The sequence below is a fragment of the Lontra canadensis genome, unplaced genomic scaffold, assembly GCF_010015895.1.
Source record: "Lontra canadensis isolate GAN:19392208 unplaced genomic scaffold, GSC_riverotter_1.0 scaffold25, whole genome shotgun sequence".
NCBI classification, from domain to species: domain Eukaryota; kingdom Metazoa; phylum Chordata; class Mammalia; order Carnivora; family Mustelidae; genus Lontra; species Lontra canadensis.
Genome location: NW_022631019.1, coordinates 11,802,476 through 11,816,705, shown reverse-complemented (window position 1 = coordinate 11,816,705; position 14,230 = coordinate 11,802,476). Strand labels below are relative to the sequence as shown.

General features: G+C 55.9%; 1 protein-coding gene across 1 annotated transcript in view; it reads right to left on the bottom strand.

Moving 5' to 3' along the window:
• Positions 1 to 14,230, bottom strand: part of PADI1 (peptidyl arginine deiminase 1) — a 39,450-nt gene that overhangs the window by 9,215 nt on the left and 16,005 nt on the right. Inside the window, exons 2-11 of the mRNA XM_032863560.1 lie at positions 10,817 to 10,997; positions 9,596 to 9,668; positions 8,908 to 8,969; positions 7,462 to 7,579; positions 7,220 to 7,345; positions 5,261 to 5,433; positions 5,011 to 5,114; positions 3,932 to 4,055; positions 3,423 to 3,530; positions 1,950 to 2,101 (exon numbers count right to left, since the gene is read on the bottom strand). Coding sequence (XP_032719451.1) covers positions 1,950 to 2,101; positions 3,423 to 3,530; positions 3,932 to 4,055; positions 5,011 to 5,114; positions 5,261 to 5,433; positions 7,220 to 7,345; positions 7,462 to 7,579; positions 8,908 to 8,969; positions 9,596 to 9,668; positions 10,817 to 10,997 — 1,221 coding nt within the window. The remainder of the gene's footprint in view (positions 1 to 1,949; positions 2,102 to 3,422; positions 3,531 to 3,931; positions 4,056 to 5,010; positions 5,115 to 5,260; positions 5,434 to 7,219; positions 7,346 to 7,461; positions 7,580 to 8,907; positions 8,970 to 9,595; positions 9,669 to 10,816; positions 10,998 to 14,230) is intronic.

Sequence of the window (14,230 nt, the reverse complement as noted above, 5' to 3'; positions counted from 1 at the left end):
AGTGAAGACAGGAACATAGGACAGCAGCCTGAGTGTTGAATTTTAGTCTGGGGCCCAAGGAGGAGATCTGGATTCTATCCATACTGCTAACTTACTGTGTGATCCTAGGCAGTAGGTGTCCCTCTCTGAGTCTTAGGGACCCCTTCTGTTTACCAAGGAGCTTGTTTCTGGTTATCTACACAATGGTCAGTGGACTGGGTCTCAGCTGCACTGGGGATCCTCACCTTCCTATCCCCAGTCCTTGCTCTGAGCCTGGGAGCTTCCAAAACATTTCTTTTATTCAGGGCCACAGACCTGGCAAATGGGAAGTTTCAATAAATATTTATGGAATCAGCAAACGAATGCATGAATGAGTGCATTCCGTTCCCCTTTCTGAGCCTCAGCTTCATCATCTGTGAAATGGGGATAATAATCATCCCAACCTCATAGGGCTGTTCTAAGAATTAAATGAGGTAATGGGTAAATCATTATGTTCATGGCACATAGTAGTTGATTAATAAGTTTTGTCCAATGAGTTCCAACCTGCTTCATAGCAGACCCACTGCTGGGGACCCAGCTAAACAATACTGAAACATCCAGAAGACAGTTAACATGAATTCTTTATCCCCACTAGTGCTGATGATACAGCTAGCATAGAGATTTTTAATAGACCCATCTCACAGACAGGGAACTAAGGCATGGAGTAGAAAATAATTTGTTCATTTCCTAATGTATCTGTTGCACACTGATAAATCCCTAGTATCAGCCATGCCTGGCACATAGTAGGCCTGAAATAAATAGCTTCAAATGAGTTAACTGAGCACCTACTATGCGTCAGGCACTACAGTAAGTGCTGCTTAGGTGGTATACCCCAAAACGTGTGACTATTATATGGCAGAGGTAGGACTCGAACCCAAGCCCATCTGTGCTCCAAAGCCTGTGCTCCTTCCTCCTGGCTCCCTCCCTGAAGCCCAGGAGGACTACCTGGAGGCTTCATGGTCCTTCCGCCTCCAGGGCTGTGGGCGGGATCCGGTCCCAGAGTAGTGTCTGAGCATGAGTCACCAGCGAGGTGAGCACTCCTCCCGCTAGCCAACCTCAGCCCCAGGCACCCAGCTTGGGCACCCGGCTACGTGCTTGGGGTTAGTGCCAGGAAACCTCGCCTCACCAGATCCATAGCCCTGAGACTGCCAGGGTTACCACCTGAGGCTGGGTGGCCTTCCTGTGACTGCCTGCCTGCTCTAGGTGTCAGTCAGGCCCTGGGGTTTTCACTGGGTTTCCAGGCCACCCATACACACAAAGGAGAAGGTGGCCTCTGGTGCCTGTGGTGGGCTTAATGTCCAGGCAGGAAGCCAAGGACCCCACCAGGATCCCTGGACAGCACACCCCATTCTTCGGTCAGCAGAATTTAGCAGACACTGTCACCTGTCTCAGCACTAACCCCTATAAACCTTATTTCCCACCTGATGACAGCTGTCCAGGGTGGGACTCACCAGGTCACCTCTGCCACTCTGGTGTCCTGGCCAGCCACTTGTTCATCGGCAACCACCTTGGTGACCCCTGGGCCCTTTAAGCTGTTGCTAGAACAATAGCTATTTTGACCTTCTGGGAGAGGTTACCAGGTCCATCTCCCGCCTCTGGGCCAGATGGCGCATCACCTCTCCAACAATTTCCGTTTTTCAAAAGAAGCTGGAAATCTGGCAACTCCCCCTATATATACAAGTTGGTGACTAATGAAGCTCATTAAATACTTGGCAGGCCCAAAGACCGTGGGTCGCTAGTTCGTGAGTTTTCTCCAACGAGAAATGAGCTTTTAAATAGAAGATTCTAGGATTCCGAGTCTTTGACTCCAGGACCGCACACAGGAATAAAGACCACTTCTCAGACTGGGGACCCATGTTTGGGGTGAGGGAGCTGGAGTGTGCGTGCTGTGGGGGTCCCCACGCCCTCCCGCCTCCCGCCCAGCCTCTCACTTGGGGAAGCTGCTGCCGATGAGGATCCGGCCCAGGGGATATTCCTTGCCGCCCACTGTCACGGGGGGGCTGACGTCCAGGTTGCCGAAGGAGTCAAGGCTGGAGGCGCCAGCGAACAGGATCTCCCGGGTTACATATCCGAAGTCGGGACCCTAGGGGAGGACCAGCAAGTCCCCCCACCCCAGAAGGAGGGGTCAGTTAGGACAGGAAGTGACAACTCTTGGGTTGGGGGGTGGAGGTGTGCAATTAAAGTCCAAGTCTGCAACAGGACAATAACGACAAAAATCCCCAAATGTTGGGAAATCAGGCAATACCCTTCTGAAGAATCCTTAGGTCAAAGAAGAAATCCAAGTGGAAACTAGACAATGTTTTGAAGTGTAAGGTAATAAGCATGCAGCCCACCAGAACTTGGGTGCTCATGAGGCTGCAGCTAGGAGCGGCTGTAGCTCCGAACACACATATCAGGAAGAGAGAGGGTTGGAAAATCTTGCTTCCATTTCCAGCTAGGAAAAGAACAGCAAATTAGACGCAGAGCAAGTGGAAGGGAGGACAGAGTAAAGACGGGGACAGAGATGAGTGGGGAACGCCCCGGCAGGGTCAGGCCCAGGCTTGGGGGCAGGCCCTTGGTTGATGCAGAACTCACCCTGTGGGGCTCACCGTTGCCTGTGCTGGGGCTGGGTCCCAGCCCCGGCCCCTCCAGACTGCGGTAAACTCCTGCCCCAGGTGACCAGGAGCTCCCAGACTTCCCCCTCCCAGCCCCCACCTGGAAAGAGGGACAGTCCCTGCGCGGGGGTGTGGGAGCCGGGAAACGGGCAGAGATGGTGAGCTGTAGGGCTCAGGCCCACCTCCAAAGGCAGTTCAGCCTAGTGGTAGGGCTGTAGAGACAGTCCCTCTGGTTTGGCCTCTTGGTGCCACTAGCTGCATGGCCTAGGGTAAGTTACTTAACCTCTCTGAGCCTCTGGAAAGAGGGACTGAACACAGAACTGTGGATTTGAGGTGTGACCCTGTGACCCGAGGGCCGGGTGCCTGGAATGCAGTGCACGGTTGCTGGGGCTGTCCCCATCCTGGGCACGAGAGGCAGCATGGGGCCTGGCCTGCAGCAGGGGTTCAGAAAACATTTGTTACCTTAAAAGAGGCCCCACCTCGTAAAAGCTAGCGTCATTAGGGCTCGCCAACGGTGCGCTCCCCCACAAGGCAGTTTGGTCTCCCCAGGGCTGGCCCCACTGTTGACTCCCATCCACATGGGAGAGAAGGGCTCCCCAGGAGGACTTTACTGGCCTGCACTTCCCAGAACGGGGTGATTTGCATGCTGTTTGCATGTCATTTGCATGTTCTGGCCCAATCTCTCCCCCCACTCCCCATTTCTCCACCATTTGTGTCCTTTAGCTCCCCCTAAAGGACAAGGACCAGGACCAGCAAAGTCCTATAGGAGGAGCCCCCCAAGGGACCTCCACTCAGCCCTTTGCCACATACCAGGATCCGCTTATAGGGGAAATGCTTCAGACCTCTGTTTCGGGGAGAGTCGAAGACCACTGGGAAGGACTTGTGAGGGGCCTCGGTGTAGCCAAACTCCATCTCGTCCTAGGAGGGCAGAAGAAGAGATCCTGGTGGTGTCCCCAGGTGTGATTTTCTGAACGGGGTGATCCCCTCAGACCTGGGCCAAGGCGGAGCCACAGATGCTTCCTAAGACCTGGGGGTGCCTGGGTCAGGGGTACAGGTGAGGCCTCTGGGAGGCCACTGGGAGAGGACTCTGTCTGGGACCCGAGCATGTGGGGGAAACAGGAGAGACTGGGAAGATGGGGCAGCGGGAATGTGTCCCCCTAAGCTGTCAGTGCCTCGCTCCCCATCCCGACCGAGTCCTGGCTTTTCTCGGGACACCAAGTCTGCTTAGGAACCTGTGAGGCCCCCATTTCCCAAAGTCGGGGTAAAGGACGGGGACCCAGGCGTCCCAGGCCACCCCTCCCCCAGGCTCCTACACCCACCTGGATCCAGCGGTCATTTCTATTTTCAATCTGAGGACAGACGATCAGCTTGCAATTGGTTTTCAATGCTAGGTCTGACATGTCTTCCAGAAATTTCTTATTTGGGCCATGAGAGTCTACCACACTGCAAAACATAGGGAGAGAGGAACGTAATAGTGACCTCTGACTGGGGCCTTGGTCCCATCTGCACTAGGCCCCATGTGGCCCCTGGGTAGAGGGGTTTAAACACATTCCTGCCCTAGAGAAGACAGAGATGGATAATGTCCCCAGATCATAACTGCATGGTCAGGAGCAAGCCCAGGTGTATGGAGCCCAAAGGCAGGGCCCTAGGCTAGCGGGCGCAGCCATGGAGAAGGAGGCCTGGAGACTGGGGGAAGGTGTCAGTGAGGGGCAGGCAGCCCCATCCGCTCCCGCTCCTCCAGCCCACACAAAGGTGTCAGGGTGGGGTTAGTGAGCAAATGGAAAGAAAGAATTCCCTTCCGAACAAGTGCAGAGCAAACCTATTGCTCCACACCTTCCCGGCCTTTTGACTTAGTTTCCAAGTCCGCGGCAGGTCTGTCCGCTGCTCTGATCTCTGACACACGGGCCTGGAGTGGCCTTGCCAATCAAGGCTCCCCTGTCCATCACGGCGCCTGCCAAGGATTCTGGGAGACGGCAGAAGGACTAGGGTCCTAGGCTGGGTTGGGGCTCAAAGCTGGTGCCAGAGGCTGGGCTCCCGTGTTCTGGGCAGGCCCAGCAGCATGTCCACGCCAGAGCGAGGTGTCCTGCGACCACCAGCTGCCTAAATAGAGCCTAGCCTTGCTGCCCGGACTGGATCCAAGCTGTCCCACCAGTAGGACACGGGAGAGGCAGGGACACCGACGCTGGAGCCAGTGACCTCAGCCGGGGCCTTCGCTGCTCAGAACAAGATGGGGCTGACCGATCCAAGCCAGCCTCGTGCTCTCCCCTGCCCAGCCAGCACCCACGGGTGACCTCAAGGCATCTGTCCGCTGAGTGAGGGCCCAACACTGGATCCAGCATTCCGTTCCTATCTCTACCAGTCCAGAGACGGTGGGGTTCCTGCAGGAGTGAGGCCTCACCTGCACGCATACAGCTCCAGGGGGGGCTGGGTGTTGGGGGTCATGATCCAGGGGGCCATGCGGAAGGCCACGGTGTCTGTGAAGAGGGGCACCTCAGGCAGGGTCTGGGAGGGAAATGAGGACTAAATGGGCCCTGCAGGAAGCCCCCACAGCCCCCCAGCCTGCCCAGCCCCGGAGATTCCCAACAGGTTCCCCCACACCCTCAGCCCCCAACAGGAAGCCCCACACCAGCCCCCAACACTGTACATACCCCCGTGTCCACCAGGCTGACACTAAGGGAGACCAGCCCCAAGAAATCAGCGTCAGGGAAGGTGAGTCCCTCCACAAAGAAGCTGATTTTCCGCTCTCCCTGCTGCCGCTCAACTTCGTAGGACAGGCGCTGAGGTCCCAGTACCTGCTTGTAGTGCTCGAGGGAATGCCCGCCTAGGGGAAACCAGAGGCAGGGGCCAGTGCTAGGACAAAGGACGGGAAGGAAGAAACCAGAGGCCAGGGATCCAGGGCAGAGCCACCTTTGTGTCAGATCTCCTGGGACTCCCCTCGAGCCCTGCCACGCGTAAGCTGTGTGACCCTGGCTCAGTGACTCAGCCTCTCTGAGCCTCAATTCCTCATCTGTAAAAGTGGGCCAACGGTATCTCATGAGGTCAGTGTAAAGCTTTAAATCAGATCAAGAGATAAAAGCCGCTGGCATAAGAGGTGAAAAATACTCAAACGTCCATCAATGGATGCATGGATAAACAAACGGTAGTGCGTCCATATAACGGAACCTTTTTCACCCATCAGAAGGAATGAGGGGCTGATGCGTGCTACAGTGTGCATGAACCCTGCAAATAGTATGCAAGCTGAAAGAAGCCAGACACAGAAGGCCACATATTGCATGATTCTATTTGCAGGGAAGTATCCGAACCAGGTAAATCCACAGGGACAGAAAGCCAGAAAGCAGATTATGGGTTGCCTAGGACTGGCGGTGGGGGAAGAGGGGAATGGGGAGTAGCCACTGATGGGTATGGGGCTTTATGTGGGGGTGAGGAAACAATCTTGCAACTAGATAGAGGTGGTGGTCATACAGCAGCAAGGACCTACTAAGTGCCAGGGATCTGTCCACTTTCAAATGGTTAATTTCCTATTATGTGAATTTCACCTCAGTTTCTTTTTTTGAAAGCCCTGGCCTGTAGTGGTTCAGCGCTGCCCCCTTCCGTCCTCGCCTGAGGCTTGTCTGGGAAAGGTCACGCCGGCATGCTCTTATTCACAGCGGGGAAAGGTTCACTTATTGAGATTTTGTTTATGTTCCGGTGTCCCAGTAAGCGTTTCCAAAGCAGGGCCCTCAGCCTAAACTTCGACCATGGGTGCACGAGGAGGAAGGTTCTGGCTCCTGCCAGGCTCAGGTGGCCAGGACAAGTTTTGGGTCAGTCTGAACAGAAGGAGGTAAGGGGGGAAGAAACAAAGGAGCAGGAGAAGCCTCTTGCTACTTATAAAAATGAGTGAAGGCAGCTCAGGGTTAAGGATGGGTATATTTTTTTTAAGCCACAGATTTTGATTAATAAAAATCTCTGGCACTGAGACGCCTGGGTGGCTCAGTGGGTTAAAGCCTCTGCCTTTGCCTCAGGTCATGATCTCAGGGCCCTGGGATGGAGCCCCACATCAGGCTCTCTGCTCAGCAGGGAGCCTGCTTCCCTTCCTCTCTCTCTGCCTGCCTCTCTGCCTATTTGTGATCTCTGTTAAATAAATAAATAAAATCTTTAAAAAAAAAAAAAAATCTCTGGCAGAACAGCCAGGTTCCAAGGGCTGGCCTGGGCCTCAGCTTTGCTAGTTCCCGCTCCCACCTCACCCAGCCTGCACAGAGCTGGGCGTGTTTCAAGAGCTTGCCCCGTGCTGCCTGACCAGGGAGTGGGGTGGACAGTGGAAAGAGAAGGGGTTTGGGCAGTTGAGAGACCTAGGTCCGAATGCCTGCTCCCCGCCCCCACTTGGTTATATGACTTAGAGACCCTGGATTCCTGCCCCTGAGCCTCAGTGGCCTCCTCTATAAAATGGGACTCATTTTTGAACCCCCTTTCTTAGGTAATATGCTGTGAGCTGCTGGGGTGGTCGTTGGTCAGAGGTAGAGGGAGGTATAGAAGATGCTGCAGGGGAGGGGGGATGTGTATAAGAGAAGAGTTTGGGAAGCAGAGTATAAGCAGAGCAGGGAGGAAAACAGCCCCAGCAAGCCACTCACCCCTAGCACAGAAGACCCCCACTCGTTTGGAATCCGAGAAGGGCACATTCAGGACCAGCTTGTGGTTGTCGAAGAGCCTGTCTGGGCCATCACAGCTCAGCACCATGGGGGACATGTCCTGTAGGTCTGGAGAGAATGGCGCTCTTGAGACAATTCTCCCTGCACCCTCCTCCCACCTCCCCCAGCCTGTACTGCCCCACGCCACTGCCCTGGACGTCCCCACACACCCTTCTATCACACACCGTCCAGTGATGCCAGCTGGCTGTTGGTAAGGTCAGGCCCTCTGAACGTGATACTGTCCCGGTCACAGTTCACCAACAGGACAGCCCCATAGCCCTCGGGGCCCCAGCGCCAGGTTTTCTGTGGCAAAACAAGAAGCTCTGGGGTCAGTGGGACCCAGAGAGCCTGGGGAAGGGGCTCTGGAGTTGGCTAGGGCTATTTTGTTAACATGGAGACTTTGGTTTTCTGGGTTTACTTCAGGATTTAAAGAAGAATCATAGATTTGGGGACTGGAGTTCCAAGTCTTTAGACCCAGAGCCACCCCACACCTGTGCAGTGAACAACCTATGCAACCATACATGGTGGCCCCACCCAGCCATGGCACTGGAGGAGGAAGGGTAGTGTCACTCCCTCAGGAGGAAGGCTGTTTCAGAAACGACCTTCACCAGCCCACTGAGCTTTGGCCCTACCTAGGGTACAGAGGCTGCCTCTCTCCCAACTCTCCAGGTCCTGGCATCTACCCTCAGTCCTACAGGTCCTGCAAGGAGGTCTAAGCCAAGGTGGGAAAGATGGCTGGAGCCCTGCCTCAGATCGCAGCTCTCCCTTATACACCTTCACTTAATCCCTACCAGACCCTACAAGGCAGGGCTCACTTGCCTCATTTCACGGAAGAGGAAAGGAAGGCTCTGGCAAATGGAAAGGAAGGCTCTGAAAAGGAAGGCCTCAGTCCCCTAGCTAGGATTCAACTAGTTGGGAGACCTGGGGGACTCCACAGGGCCACTGCTAGTCTATATGACACACCTGTCCACCTTTCTTGGCAAATGTTGCCCTATGCCAGGGCGCAAGACATGACTTGTATCATAGCCCCACTCACCACCTTAGCCAAGCGACCTTGAGCAGTGAACAACCTATACAACCACCCATGGCTGCCCTAACCCCCTCTTGTCCTCAAAGCCTGTCCTTGGGGTCCATGCTTTCTCTCCAGGATCTCTCCCTACAAATTACACCTTCTACCCCTCCAGGATGGTTTCCAGATACTTCTATCTGGAATCCCCATATTGTCTCGGGACCACCCCACCCTCCTCCTCACTTTTTAGGATCTAACTGAGGCTGTCCACCCAGCCTCCTCTATCAGAAGCCTTGCCTTCTCACAGCCTTCAGTCAGTCCCTCGGCAACCTTTTATGAAGCACTTATCATGTTTCAGGTTCAAATACAGCTAAGGAAAAAGAAGATGTATCAAGCAAAAGAACCAATTCCAATCCCTAAGTGGTGCAAGACAGGCTCAGAGAGGGCTCACACAGGAGTCACGCAGCACAGTGATCACACGGTGCAAGTTACGCCCACCTGGGCCAACTTGGCAGCCTCCAGATGGGTTCCCTACATGGTCGGATCCCACAGACTCTGGGATCCATCACCCCTGGTTTTGCCTGTCAACTCTGCCAGCCCAGGGTAGCCAGGAGAGTGTCACCTTGTCGCTGTGGCTCCTCTTCACCTTGCCCGTGCGATGCGTGTCGACATCGAGGGAGATGTCTGTAAAGGAGTGGAGAGGGGCACCAGAGGCTCACGCATCCCACCTCCATGCCCATGAGGTCCAGGCTAAGGCAACATTTGCCCACGAGACCCAGGAAGACCTGTTCTGGGGACCACACCAAGCACCCGGGAGACTGTGTGGCCACCCCCTGTGGTTCTGGATGTTGGAGGGACCCGGTCTCCGGGACTCTTGAATTCATTGCCGGTCTATGCTTGCTGAATTGCTAGCTCTTGGTGGCCCTGCCTCTGGCCATTGGGAACAAGGCCTGAGGTTGTCGGTGCTGGATCCACAGTTCTCAGGACCAGCGGCCAGGGCTCTGGCAGAAGGTGGCTCACGGCTCCCTGAGGTTTAGCGAGGAATCTTGGAGTTCCAGAGGTGTGACAGGTGGCCTCCAGAGGAAGGAGGCCTAGGGTGGGTCTAGCTGTGGGCCATGGACAGTTTCTAGATTCTGGTGGCCCTGAGTACTGCTGAGTCTCCATCCCCGAGTGAACTAAAGGTCTCTGAAGAAGCTCCTGGAGGTGGAGGAAGAGGGCCTGGGCCTGGGACTCAGGGGGCAACTAACACCCTCCAGAGGGCAACACGGAGGGGTGGGGGGACATCCTGGGAGTCAGGAGCTGGTACTTACCGACGCCCGTGAGATAGAGCACGCTGTGGCCTAGGGCCCCATCCTGATGCTGCCTGAAGTAGGACACCTTCACCTGAGGAGACATTGTCAGCCCTAAGTGAGCACAGTCCCCCTTCAGAGACCCTAACAGTCCTGCTTCGAGGCAGGGGAGGCCTGGGCATCCCTAGAGTCTCCCCACTGCCTAAGGTCCAAGATGCCCAGGCTCCTGGCGTGGGCTCAGATCTGCCTTCCCCAGCTCGAGAGGCTGTGGATGCCTCCGGGGCTCCAGGGCTGGGCTGAGGAGCAAGGAGGGCTGAGGAGGGTGGGGCCGGTGCCGGGGGAGCCACTGGACCCTCAGGAATCCATGGAGATATCAGAGAGGAAGAATGAGGGGAGGGACGGCGGACGCCATCAAGATGAGCCAACTGCTCAGCCCATGTGTCTTCTGTTCCTTCATCTGTAAAATGGGAGCAATGGCCACACGCTCCCGCACCCCCACTCCCCAAAAGAGCCAGCGGTCACAGAGCTTTTCCCGTGGTCCAGATCCTATGCCAAGTGCTCTACCCAGGTCATCTCAGTGAGCTCCCAAGATGGCCCCAGGAGACTGGGCCCATTCCTAATGAGGCCACTCCCAGCCCATCCTGCAGGCTTGTAAGCAGAGGGGGTAGGATTTGAATCCATGGCAGGCTCCAGGGCTCCTGCTCTCAACAGCTCACAGTCTCTGACTTTAGGGGAGAAAGGGCCATGGCAGCGAACCAGTGGGCCACTGTGTATGTGGAGGGTTCCTGGGGGTAAGTGATGAGGGGGCTGCCCATGAAAGCAAAGCCTTTCCCTTCCTTGGATATGGGGACAGGGCACATCTGGGTGGGCACCTGTGTCTCCGTGCATGCACATATGCGTGTGCCCGGGCTGTTACTCGAGTCCTCCCTGCTATGGGACATATTTTGGGGTCTGTGTGTAGGGTGAACATAGGTATTCATGTGAGGGTGCCTGTGAATTGGAGGGGTGAGTAGACAGGCTGTTTTTATGGGCGTATCCATTTGTGCGTGCATGGGTGACGTTGCTGCCATGGGGAGGGGGGACGTACATGTGCGGGGTGTCTGTGGCATCAAGATGTGCTGCATGAAGGCAGATGTCTGAGCCTCGTGGGGTTTGGTGCAGTAAGGGTGATGTGTGAATGGAGTTATGCTTGGGTGGGGGGTGGGGAACACAGCCCCTGACTGTGGAGACGTGGCCTCTTACCTTGAGATCATTTAAGTCCTTACTGGCTGCATCCACGGATACGGTCACCTCCACACTGATGTCCAGGGGCCAGCGGGACTTGCCTGTGGGCCCCGTCACACGAGCTAGGTCGTAGACCACGAAGACCTCCACTCCGGGGCTCCCAGAGACGCCGAAGGTCTCGGCCCCCTTGGGCACATCACTGACAGAAAGGAGAGAGGTGAGTTTCCAGGGGGCTCAGGAGAGAGACCACAGTGTGGTAGCAGGCTTGGGTCACCAAGCTATACAAACAGCACCCCCTAAGAGCTGGACTGGGGAGTGGCAGGGGACTGCCACTGGCCAGGAGACCAGGCCGACTGGGCACCAGGCAGCCTGGGCTCCAACCCAGCTCTCTACTGATTCCCATGTGACCCACCCTGGGCACCTCATCTTGTCCTCTGGTCTCAGTCTCCCCTTCTGTAACATGGGGCTTTGCTCTAGTGGCAGGGCCCTTTTGGCAGACCTCCTGTGGAACCCAGGACCTAAGACAGACACAAGCAAGCAGGACATGGGCCCAAACCATGGCACTTAACACCCCCGCCCAAGAGCAATCCCCGAGGCTCCAGAGAGCAGAGACAGCAAACCCTGGCACAACCTCCCACCCCCACACCAAAGCTTCCCATGCTGATACTTCCAAATTCTCCAACCCAAGAGGAAACGCACTGGGTCATCTGCCTCTCACCACCCCACCCCCACCACTACCTGATGGCTGGGCACCCTCCTCACTGGTCTCCCTGACCCACCTGTGCCCCCCTCCATCTCTTCCGCAAACGGCATACTTAGGCAGATTCTGTCATTCCTTTGCCCCAAAGCAGTGGTTCCTGTCACACTCAGTAACAGGTAAAGTCCTCACAGTGGCTTACAAGGCCCTCAGTAATCTGGCCCCTGCCACCTCCCTGACCTCTCCTCCCCACAATGCTCCCCTTGCCCACTCTACTCCTGCCACACTGAGCTTCCTGCTGTTCTATGAAGCTGCCAATCTGTCCTAGCTCAGGGCCTTTGCACTGGCTATTCCCTCGGCATAGAATGATCTTCCCCCAGGTGTCCACAAGGCTCATTCCTTTACCCTCTTCAAGGCTCTGCTTAACTGTCACCTTCTCTCTCTCTCTCTCTTTTTAAGTATGGGTTTTTCTCCCCTCCAATATATTTTTTTAAGATTTTATTTATTTGACAGAGAGAGACAGGGAGAGAGGGAACACAAGCAGGGGGAATGAGAGAGGGAGAAGCTGGCTCCCACCAAGCATGGACCCCGATGCGGGGCTTGATTCCAGGACCCTGGGATCATGACCTGAACCAAAGGCAGACACTTAATGACTGAGTCATCCAGCTGCCCTTCTCAGTGAGCCCCCCATCACTCCATTGAATGCTGCAACTTGCCCCCTTCCTCTCCTCCTCTTCCCTATCCCTCTCGCTCTGCTCTGACCGTAGGCTCCACAGGTTGAGCTCATACCCTAGAGAACTACCTGTCAGTGCTTCTCCGTCCCCTCCATGTCAGGGCTCTCCCCTGCCCTTCCCAGGGACAGAGCCATCAGCCACTTAAGGTCACATCCACTTACTAGACATCCACCTGACTGCAAAGATCCAGAGCCAGAGGGGTCCTTTAATGTATTCTCCTGCCTCTATCCTTTCCCAGATCCCTGAGAACCCACCCAGGTATTAAACCCTCCAGAGAAACCAGACACCCCCCCCCAACATGGTTACCAGTGCCCATCAAACTGCCTCCCATGACAATGGTGACAGCGATCATGGACAGCGATCAGGACAACCCCAAGTCCTACTCAGCGCTTGATGCTCAGCAAGTAGTTTTCACTCTCCTCACTTTACAGATGTGGCTGGGGTAGAGAAGGGCCCTGGGGCCCTGCAGGCTGCTGGCAAGACCCACCTGCGCCAGCCCACACTCGTGGCCCCATGGTACCTTCAGGAAGCCCCATCCTACATGCCCTTTGTCCTTGTCTAATCAGTTACCATAGAAACCCAAGTACCCCAGACACTCGTCCTCTAATCGGACCCCATCTCCCATCTGCCCCACTCCAGGACAATCCCACACACCATCACCTGCGCAGTGGCCTTAGTCACATCCCTGAGTGTGTCCTTGACCTTCATACTGCCATAGAAACCTGTTTCCCACAGCAGGCAGGGGATGCCCTGCAGCCCTCTCAATGGTGTCCATTCCCCCCTCACTTCCCCTACCCCCAGGCCCAGAGGTGGGCAGGAGTCCCCCTCCTCCCGGTCACTGCCACATCTCTGTCACTCTGCCCTCATTCCTGAAGGGGGCCAGCTCCTGCCACCATCTCCAGCGCTGCAGCCTAATGGGTGATGGGGTAGCCCCTCAGGCCTCAGCATCGGGTTTCCTCTCCCAACGATCCTGGCCTCCACCCAGCCTCAGCCACCCGCCCCCAGGGCAGACCCCAGACTTTGTCATTATACTACACCCCCCACACACTCCCCTCTCAGCAGCCCAGTGATACCACCTGCCAACCTGCCAGCTCAGTCCTCTAACATGCCAACCCCATTGAGCCCCCAGCTCCACCGGGACCAGCAACCCCTGAAGTAGAGACATCTTTATCCCCTCTCTGCAGCCCCACCCTTCCTGATCTCTCTTCCCTTCACAGGGTCAGAGTCCCTAGCCCACCTCGAGGTCACTCCCTAGCACCTCTCCACTCTTCTGCACACCTTCCCCTCCATCAGACCCTCTAAGCACCGCCTCAGCCTCCAGGAAGCCCCTCCCTCCCCACTCTGCAGGTGCATCTCCCCACCAACCCCCACCAGCTGACCATGTTCCACCTAGATTCATTGCCACTGCCCACAGCCTGACAACATTTCTAGGGGCTGGAGAGCCCAGGAGGGAGGGGATAGTGTATCTGGCCCTTTGTGGCTCCATCTCCTGGGCACTAGGGACGGGTCTTTCTTTGGTCTAAAGAAGGGCTCCAACTCGGAGTCCTGGGTCCAGGCTTTGGGGTCTGGGCTGTGTGTTCTGATGGCCAAGAGGAACTGGTGTGCAGCATCAGAATGAACCAGGGGCAGGACTGGGCAGCCCTGAATTTCTGCCTCTGTTTCTTGCCTATGGCCCATCTGCCTGAAGTAGAGAGGTGGTGGGAAGTGACAGCTCGGACACCCACACCTTTGTCTCTTCCGCTCCTTTCCTTTACAGGAAAATACCTCAGGAGTTGGTGTGCTGGCTGCCCAGTCCTGTCTCCCCATTGTCCCTGTAACCTGTCACCAGTCAGGCTCTCCTCCCCGCCATGCCATTGAAACTGCTCCGGTGCCAAATCCAGAGAGAGGTCCCTTCTCTTCTTCCTCTAGAGAGCCACCAGGGGCATCTGACGCAGATGATCTGCTGTCCTCCCTAAAACACTTTCCGCTTGACTTCTGGGGCACATGGCTCTCCTCTCCTCC